The 10,531-nt window shown below is 33.5% G+C and overlaps 1 protein-coding gene across 1 annotated transcript; it reads left to right on the plus strand.

Moving 5' to 3' along the window:
- Positions 1-274: 274 nt before the first annotated feature.
- On the plus strand, positions 275-8,223 carry LOC107828729 (wax ester synthase/diacylglycerol acyltransferase 11). The gene is made up of 8 exons (XM_016656094.2): positions 275-802; positions 2,333-2,699; positions 3,837-4,084; positions 4,886-4,952; positions 5,060-5,169; positions 5,941-6,159; positions 6,979-7,116; positions 7,757-8,223. The coding sequence occupies exons 1-8, from the start codon at positions 545-547 to the stop codon at positions 7,943-7,945; spliced, it is 1,596 nt and encodes a 531-aa protein (XP_016511580.1). The 5' UTR covers positions 275-544; the 3' UTR covers positions 7,946-8,223.
- The last annotated feature ends 2,308 nt before the right edge of the window (positions 8,224-10,531 follow it).

The following is a 10,531-nucleotide window of genomic DNA, read 5'->3' on the forward strand; positions in this document are numbered from 1 at the left end:
AGACCCCACTTGTGATATTTCACTGGGCTTGTTGTTGCTGTTTGTTGTTTTTAACATTGTATAATTTATTATTTGTTACTATCCTAGTATAATAAGGGTATATATAAAAATCAAATAACCATTTTAAATTTGCACATAATTAAACTGTCATACGTAATGTAATGGACAGAGTAATATTTTAATCTCAATGCATCTTTCAAAATGCAAGAAGAATGACAAGTTTGGTAGAACAAATTCTCTCAATCTTTATACAACAACAACAACAACCCAGTATAATCCCACTTAGTGGGGTCTGGGGAGGGTAGTGTGTACGCAGACCTTACCCCTACCTTAGGGCAGAGAGACTGTTTCCAAATAGACCCCCGACATCCTTCCCTCCAAGAACTTCCCACCTTGCTCTTGGGGAGACTCGAACTCACAACTTCTCTCAATCTTTATATATATGCAAAACAAACACCTACTATAAAACAATTCCTTTTCTTTAATACTTCAACTTATATATTCATTGCCTTCCTTTTGACATAAAATTAAAGCTGAAAAAATAATGGAGTCCTCCACTGAACTCATATGTAGAAAACCATTTCTGAAACCAATAGAAACAAAGAGAAAAACCATAGAAGAGTTGGAAATGGACGTTGAAGAAGAAGAACCATTGAGTCCCACAGCAAAAATGTTCTTAGATCCAATATTAAATATTCATGTAATGGCCATTATGTTTTGCAAAACTAGGATTTCTCCACAGCCTACTAAAGACAAGTTGGTTCATACTTTGCTTAAGCATCCACGTTTCACTAGCGTCCTGGTATGTTTTCATTAGAGGCGAATTCATGATTTATAGTCAACGAGTTTAATTTATAAGTTTGTATATATGCATAGTTTGTTTTTGTAGATATACTTGTGAAGTTAGCGTACTGGTATGTTTTCATTAGACGAAGAGGCGAATTCACGATTTATTGTTAATGAGTTTTATAAGTTAATTTATAAGTTTGTACATATGCATAGTTTGTTTTTGTAGATATACTTGTGAAGTTAGTGTCCTGGTATGTTTTCATTAGAGGCGAATTCATGATTTATAGTTGACGAGTTTAATTTATAAGTTTGTATACATGCATTTTTTATTTTTATTTTTATTTTGCTTCTACACTTGTGAAGTTGCCGTCCTGGTATATATTTTTGTTAGAGGCGAATTCATGATTTATAATCAACGGATTTATAAGTTAATTTATAAGTTTGTACCTATGCATATTTTGATTTTGCATATATACTTGTGAATTGAGTCGAATGCAATGGATTCAGCAGTAGAATCTATTCAAGCTTCTCTAAATTCGAACCCTAGTTTCTATAATTTCTACATTAGTTTTGTTCGTTGAAATTTTTCAAAAAAGAACTTAACTTAAAATTAAAAGAATATTTTTGGTTCAAACTTGTCTCTTTATAAGTAAGGGCGGAGCTAGAGCATTAGGTATGGGTTCAGGCGAATTCACTACTTTTTACTTAGATCTTGTACTAGTATTAAATATTTTATTAAATATGTATAAATATTTAACTTAATAACTAAGACGAGCTATGAATTCGGTGACAAATTTAGAACCCGTTATTTTCAAATTCTTGCTCCCGTTCTTTTTGAAAGATTAAAAAAAAAGTGCAATCAACCACCTTAAATTAAACCTAAAACACAACTTTTGCTCAAGTGCTCTTTGCATGTATGTTTTTTTGCCTCTTTGAGCCGAGGGTCTCCTGGAAACAGCCTCTCTGCCCCTCGGGGTAGAGGTAAGGTCTGCGTACATATTACCCTCCCCAGACCCCACTTATGGGATTACACTGGGTTGTTATTGTTGTTGTTGTTGTTGTCTGTTCTCTGTTTTTTCTCCATATTCTGCACGTAAAGTAAGTGTGTATACCTCAAGATTCATGCATCATACACTAAAAAAATTGAAATTAGTGACGAACTTTATTGCTAATCTGTTGTTAAATCGCTCATAGCTAACATAATTTCTTGATAATACGTCGCTAAATAGGATTAGCATGCAGCGGCGGATTCAGAATTTTAAATTTATGGGTTCCTAAAGAATCTCAAGTTAATATATAATAGTAATTGGATTAACCAATTGGGTTCCAAGCTAAATATTCTTATACATTTTATGGATTTTTTAATACAAATACAAGATCTAGACAAAAACTACTGAGTTCACGGGAACCCATAATTATTATGCTGGATTCGCCCTTGTTAGCATGAATTTTTCTGTTTAACTACAGAATTTGTCCGTTTCTAATTCTTGTTTTTTTAGTAGTGATACATGCTAAACAAATTATTGGGAAATATTAATTACAGGTGGTAGATGAAGAAAATGGAGGAGAAATGAAATGGGTACAAACAAAAGTTGATTTAAACCACCATATTATAATACCAGAAGTTGATGAAAGTAAGCTGGAATTATTATCACCAGAAAAATACATAGAAGATTATGTTCACAATCTTACTAAAACAAATCTTGACAAATCAAAACCACTATGGGAATTTCATCTTTTGAATATTAAAACTCGTGATGCTGAAGGTGTGAGCATATTTCGTGCTCATCATTCTCTTGGTGATGGCACTTCTTTAATTTCTCTATTATTAGCTTGTACTCGTCAAACTGCTGATGAACTCAAACTTCCTACTATTCCTACCAAGAAAAGAAGACCTACATATGACTCAGGTTTGATTTCTTTTAGTTTTTGAGCTCTCTTTTTATTTCTTATTTTAAGCATAAAGATATAGACGGCAGTCTGGTGCATAAAGTATCTGTATTCACGCACGGTCCGACGAAGGACGGTGTATTGTGTGTGATGTAGAAAACCCTACTTTTGTCTTAATTAAAAAAAAAAAAGGAATCATCTTGTCTTGGTTCGATTTAGACACGATGATACGCACTAGGGCCGCAGGGTCCTGGTGCATAAAGTATCTGTATCCACGTAGGGTTCGAGGAAGTGCTGCACCGTAGGGGTGTGACGTAGATAGCCCTACTTTTGTCTTAATTAAAAAAAAGGAATCAACGCGTATTGGTTCGGTTGAAATATTCGAAAAGCTACATGCCTCTAGTTCGTATATAGATAGAACAAAAACTAAGAACTTCGAGTTAATAAAGGCCGAGAAGATTGACTCAATAACTAATTTCATTCTTTCATTTTAGAATTCAGACCTAACCATTAAGTAAGAAGTTATGGAAACAACGAATTTGTGAATGCAACAGATTCTATTGAAAAGGACTTAGGTTAATAAAATCCAATAGGTTTATCATTTGCTCCTTCTTTTATTTTATATTATAGTATCTGACTGAGCATGATATATACGAAAAATCAATGACTTTTGATACATACCAAATCATTAGAACTTGTAGTCTTAAATATGTCATTATATTTTTATTGTTATATAAAATACGCCATTGAGATAAAAGAGAAAGTTTAAAGTCAAAGAGCTTCCAAATATACAAAAATATTATTCTTTTTAGAATAAATTAAAGAGAAAGGGTTGGAGTACGTTTTAAATACTTTAACCTATGTTGCTGGGACTCTCCGAAAATATCGTTGGGTGCGTGTCGGATACTCCAAAAGTAATATATTTTTGGAATATCCAATACGAATGTAGCAACATTTTGGAGAATCCGCGCAACATCAACTTTAACTACTCACAAAAGTAGCTGGCTTTAAGATAAGTTCATAATAACAAAATATATTTATTTACAAAATGGTATATGGTATAGGAGATTATGACCAGATATAAAATAAGGAACGAAAGTTGTTTAAACTTTTAAATGAGACGGTTAAACTAACTAATTAATTAATCTTTTTTGCAGGTAAATCAGAAGTGGAGGGAGGATTATTAGGATTATGGGGGTATGTGGTAGCAGTTTGGATTTTCATAAAAATGATTGGGAATACAATAGTGGACATTTTCATGTTCATAGCCACACTTGTATTCTTGAAAGATACAGAAACCCCTATCAATAGTTTGGCTGCAGATTCCAAGTCTAAAATTAGAAGAATTGTTCATCGGACAATTAGTTTGGATGATATGAAGTTGGTCAAAAATGCTTTGAACATGGTAAGTTAATTACTCTCTTCTCCTAGGTCGAAGGCCCTTTTTTCGGACTGTCTTGTTTTCAGGCCTCCACGGTTGTCAGTGGCGAAGATAGGAATTTTATTAAGGGTGTTCAAACTTGAAATAACTAAAATAATCCGATAAAGAGTGTTCAATATATGTTATATACCTCTATAACCTAATATTTTATCTATATGCGTAGTGTATTTCCGACAAAGGGTGGTCAATTGACCCTCCTAACCAAGGTGTGGCTTCGCCCCTGACGGCCGTCCATGGTGCCGCTCTAGAAAAGATACAATATTTTTCGACTCTCCGTAATTGGCCCCTAAGCTTCCCTATAACTAAAATGCATATAAGTTAAACCCAAAATAGATTTAGAAAATACCATAAAACGCTTTCTAATTATGTAGATAAACCTTTTCTTCTCTTTTTTTTAAGAGATCTTGTCACTAGGGCGGAGCTAGAAGCCCGGCTATAGGTTCGATCAAACTCAATAACTTTTGATCAAATAATGCATTTGTATTAAATTTTATATTAAATATATATAAAAGAGTCGTCGTTTCAAAATTTAGAATCATTAGCTTGTCATTGAGGTTGTACTTGAAAGAGTCGTCGTTTCAAAATTTAGAATCTGTCTGAATTGAGTGGTCCTTTCTCAAGCAACTACTGACACATAGATTGACCCGAGCTTAGTTTCGTTTTACTATTTTTTTTCTTAGCTCATCCTCCTGAAATTCTTTAAGAATTTTTCAGTGAAATTTACATGACATTGTGTCCTATGCTAATATATATTATAATCCACAGACTGTAAATGATGTTGCCTTGGGAATTACTCAAGCTGGTTTATCTAAGTATCTCAACAGGAGATATGGTAAGTCAAAATTTTACAAATTTTACATTATTTATATTTTAAAATTCTAGTAAAATATATAAGATATTCATTCCTTTAATTACCACTGATTTAAATAATATTTGCAGCTGTTGGTAAGGAAGACAAGGGGGACACTGAGGAAAACAACAATCTTCCCTTGGGTATTCGACTTCGTTCTTGTCTTATGATAAATTTAAGATCAAAACCAGGAATTCAGGTATTATTATTTTTATTAGTATCATTAATAGCCGATATATATATATATATATATATATACACATTGTTGTATGTTATATACAAAAAAATATATAATTTTATATATGTTTTTGACTACCGGATATAAATAGTTTTGGTCGCGGGCTAAAAGTGATCTTTGCCTGATAATTTACACCCTTTTTAGCCCATTATTGAATAATTTTAATTTTATCTTTTTTAAGGCAATTTAAAAATAATACTCGTCATGATCCATATATTACACTCTTTTATTATAGTCCCGTCTAAAAGTATAACACCTTTCTATATATAGAAATTATTTAACTTTAAACTTTCATTTTAATCTTAGCGTCATATGATCATATTATATCCATGTAAATGTCATGTATGTTTAAGACCACATATTCTAAAGAAGAATTAACCTAAATAGTCGTACACTCAACTGTTTAAACTAAAAATAGCTGACGGATGTAAATATATGTATAGTCCATGTATAATATGTGTATAACTATGTATAATCAGCGTATAATCTATATATACTAACTAGAAAAAGTAAACAGTGAATTCAGTCGGCTATTTGTGTAAAGATCCCTATTCCAAAAGCTAGATTTTGTTTTTTTTAAACTCTGCACCCGATCAAACAAGTTGGTATAAAATGAGATGAAGGTAGTACTATCTAATACTAACAATTTAAACTGAAATAATAAAGTTTCATTAGCTAGAATTAAATTCAAGAATACAGAAAATTAACCTTATGATATGTTTAAAAATACAGGATTTAGCTGATATGATGGAGAAAGGTAGCAAAGGGAAGTGGGGAGGTTGGGGAAATTGGTTTGGTTGTGCTCTTTTACCATTTAAGATTGCACTACATGATGATCCTTTAGATTATGTTAAAGAAGCTAAGGCAACCATTGATAGAAAGAAGAACTCATTTGAAGCTTTGTACACTTTGGTCATGGCAGAATTACTCAGCAAGATATTTGGCATCAAGGTATGTATATATGAAACTTCAAAATTATGGTACTAACTGATTAGCCTAATAGACACCTCTACTTGTACGACTTCAAAATTATGGTAGGCATGCAACTATAAAATAGTAAAGTGGAATCTTGGAGCAACGATAAAGTTGTCTTTGTGTGACCTATAGGTCACGGATTCGAGCCGTGGAACCAACCACTGATGCTTGCATTAGGATCGGCTATCTACATTACATACACCCTATTGGGGTACGGTCCTTATCTAAATCCTATATGAACGTGAGATGCTTTGTGCACCGGGCTTCCCTTTATGCAACTTCAAAATAGTGTGTTTTAGCTATAAGTGTTGGTATGAAACCCCATGGACTAGAGAGGACAGGAATGTCAAAACAAGATAAGTAGAGATGTCTATTAGGCTATTTTGCCTTCAAATTATGGTATGCATACAACTTCAAAATAGTGACGGGACGTTAGAGCAACGGTAAAGTTGTCTATGTGCGACCTATAGGTCACTGGTTCGAGCCTTAGAATCAGCCACTGATGCTTGCATTAGGGTAGGCTGTCTACGTCACGTCCCCTTGGGTTGCAGTCCTTCTCCGGATCCTGCATGAATGCGAGATGCTTCGTGCATCAATATGCCTTTTATGAAACTTCGAAATGGTGCGTTTTAACAACTATAAGTGTCTTGTATGAAACCCCGTGGTGTAGGGGTACCGGAATATTAAAACGAGACAAGTAGAGATGTCTATTAGGCTATTTTCTCTAGTTTTTCTTTTTGGAACTTTGAACCTCATGATTTACAAAGTGATTGAATGCTAATCTTTGATTGATAGGCAGTGAGTGCTATGACTCAGAGAGTATTTTCAAGTGCAACAATTTGCTTCACCAACTTGGTTGGACCACAGGAGGAAATTGAGTTTTGTGGCCATCCCTTAGCTTATTTTGCTCCAACTTCTTATGGCCAACCAAATGTAAGCACTGCATTATTCCTTTTGTATTTGGCTGGGTTTTTTTTTCTGTCGTCATATAAATTAGTTGAATCTTGAATGGGAAACTAGATTATAAATTTTTCTTTTTTTCCAACACGTGAAAATTCATACTAATATCACTAGCTCATATAGTAAGCAGATTATTTTGATTACAATATTCACATTATTATTGAAATATTGAAGATCAATGTTACGATACCATTGAGCAATGATAAAATTATCTTCATGTGATCTATAGATCGCGGTCGAGTTCAAGTCGTGAAACCAGTCATTAATACTAGTATTTTGGTAAGCTGTCTACACCACACCCCTTGAGAGGGAGGGGGGAGGGGGATGTACACACCTTGTTGGATGCGGTGTCATGAAACACTGCTTCGTCATATTTTTATGTTTAAGAAAAATAAAAATATTGAGGATAAATAGAAAAAATGACACCACTTATCATTACAGTGATTTGTTTATTAGTCCACTCGTGCAAATTGTGACACTGCTTATGAAATATTTTGCGTACATCATTGTCTTGGGCGCGTGGCCTTTTCCGGATCCTGCGTGAATGCAGGATGCTTGTGCACCGAGCTGCAGCTTTTTCTAATGTTGGGATACCATTCTTTTTCAATTGTAGGCATTGACGATCAATTTCCAAAGCTATATCAACAAGATGACTATCGTCCTATCACTTGATGAAAGTGCTATTCCTGATCCACAACAACTACTTGATGATTTTGAAGATTCTATGAAGCTAATAAAAGATGCTGTTATCGAAAGAGGACTCGTCAATAATAGAAATGACCAAGAAATGAAAGATATATGAGCATTTATACTGGAAAAAAAATTGTGTTTTGCCCATAATTCACCACTTGTAACTAATTCAGTTTGTTGTCCTTTATATTTGTGAGAAGAGAGGTTATATTTGTGAACTTGATCCATCATAAAAATGCTCGCGAAGAGTACGTGTCATTTTCCAAAAAATATTTTCTGAAAAATGACTTCTGTCGTACCAAATACGGACCAAGGCTTAAATTGAGATAAAGTTATATATAAACGTATAATGTATCAAATGTTTGCTCATGAGACAGTTTAATCTGACTGGTAGTGTGACTAGAATAAATTTTATATTCTCTTATGATACTTATAACTTATTTAGATGATTGTTTCATAATGTATCGTATTGTTTTTTCTGGTAATTAAATTTTATATATACTAGGGAAAATGTATTTACAACTCAATACAGAATCCTTACAACTTTTACTGTGCTTCCTTTCCTCCCATGTACATTCTTTCTACTATCCTTCTAATATTCACTCTACTTTGGATAGTAGCCTAATCTACTCAGTATTTTTTTCTATTTTCCTATTGCCTCGATAATGCACTTCTTACACATTCAACTTGGTAAGTGTTTCACAATTTCTTGACTTGGCTTAAAATAGTCTTGCATTCCTCTCCCGCCACACATAATATACGCAGCCTGCTAGCACTACCTTGAACAATTCTGCTTTTGCACTTCTGTTTCCGGCCCAGTTCTCAACCCAAAGTTGTTCCTCAGCCCAGCCATAGGTGTTCCTGTACATACGTAGCAAAAGTAGAATGTGAGTCTTGCTCTGATACCAATTGAAAGTACAAGAGGGGGAGTGAATTGTATATTTTTAAACTTAATCTCTATTAGTTGACTAGTTTCTCAATTAGTCGACTAGATGCAAAAACCTAACAGTTATAATAGCAGAATATAAAATACAGAAAGTAAGTGCAGGATTTAAAGACACCGAAATTTTATACTAGTTTGTATTCAATGTGAATCCTAGCCTAGTCCCCTTGGGTTGCAAAAGAGTTCTATTTAGTAAATGCGTTTCTTCGAGTACAATGAAAATGACGTGATAGCTCAGTTCCTATAACACTCGTCTCTTTTGATACAATGCCTCACCAGTGTTGTACTCTCCTTTTTTCTCTGACTTGTTACACAACAGATCTTAGAGAACTACAATGTTTGTTTGCAGTAGAATAAACTAAAGAGAGGATTTTTGGTTCAATCAAAGTATATTTGTCTAAGGCTTGATGCTGAGTATAAATATTTTGGTGAAGACCGTTTGCTGACGAGACTTGGCAACCGAAGAGATTTGATCCTTGGAAAGAGATTGATTCTTTCCAAGAATAAGATTGCTTGCCGTTGCTCTTCCTTGATGAGAGGAAATTGATAGCTTTCCTTCTACAAATGTTAACGACGAGGGTTTACTCCTTGATTGTTGGTCCTTCCTAAATTAGCCGCTCAGCTAATCTTCTTACAGAATCTTCGATGCTTTTTTACTGCTTCAATCTTTCAGATTGAATGTGCTGGCCTTGATTGATGCCTTAAGTTTAGACTTGCTTGATTCTTTCCATCGTAGCTGTCCATGATCTTTGTTGATTGATTCGTAATCTTTGCTGATTGATTTCTTTCCTTAAGCATCCAGATTGACTTCAGCAATCTTGTAGTAGCTCCTTGATTCCTTGATCTTCTATAATTGATTCCATGCACAGATTTATTATTTGCATCATTAAAATTAGATCTAACATGTAGCATATTGACATTCAAAGTATAGATGTTCAATATTTTCATTTGCATGTGAACATAAGGGACGTAGTTGATCACTATGGATGCCCCATCTTAATAGCATATCCTTTGTGTATAATTTGCCACGAGCCACCAATGTTAGTGTGAAAACCCCTTTTGGTGAGACAAAAAGTTCCATTACTGCTTTTCTTGCATCAGTGGATCTCGAATCAGTGGACGAAATTTTTGTTGAGTTTCGTTTAGGTCGTCCTCTTCCTCTCATGGCTTCTAGCAGCGTACGTTAGCTAAGCCACGTTAACGTGCGCCGAGAGAAACTTCAAAAGAGAATCCGGTGTTTTTCAGACGTACTTTTGTTTTATCGTATTGTATTATACGTATTATATTATTTTGATGAATATAATTTTTAAATAGATAATATTTTTTTCCCGTCATTTCATAATATTATACTGCTTAAATAAAAAAGATTACTTAATTCTTTGTGGATGAAGGGCTCAATTTGGTGACATCTTTTACATGCTTATAGTCACGGTTCTTTTTTTTTCTCCTACAAACGTAAGAATAACTCATTTACTTTATAATACATAAGGTTCTCAGTGGCTTAATTGATTAAGTATACGAAGAACACTATAGTCTTAAAATACTTATTTGGAGGTGAAAATTGAAAGCTAATGATTGATCATTGCTAAAATTATTTGAATGTTGATAATTTATACTTAAATTTTTAGTTCAAATATTAATTTAGTAATTTACTTTAAAATTTTCAAAACTCCATTATTGATCCTTAGAAAGTATTGATGAAAACGAAATGATTATTCTTATTTTGGTGTTATTTAGCTAAGTTGGTGATTGGAG

The sequence above is a fragment of the Nicotiana tabacum genome, chromosome 11, assembly GCF_000715075.1.
Source record: "Nicotiana tabacum cultivar K326 chromosome 11, ASM71507v2, whole genome shotgun sequence".
NCBI classification, from domain to species: Eukaryota; Viridiplantae; Streptophyta; class Magnoliopsida; order Solanales; family Solanaceae; genus Nicotiana; species Nicotiana tabacum.

Excerpts from the sequence above, each read along its gene's own strand:
- LOC107828729 (XM_016656094.2), top strand. The coding sequence starts at position 545 with ATGGAGTCCTCCACTGAACTCATATGTAGAAAACCATTTCTGAAACCA. Across the intron at positions 803-2,332 it reads CACGTTTCACTAGCGTCCTG|GTGGTAGATGAAGAAAATGG; the intron begins GTATGTTTTCAT and ends TATTAATTACAG. Across the intron at positions 4,085-4,885 it reads TCAAAAATGCTTTGAACATG|ACTGTAAATGATGTTGCCTT; the intron begins GTAAGTTAATTA and ends TATAATCCACAG.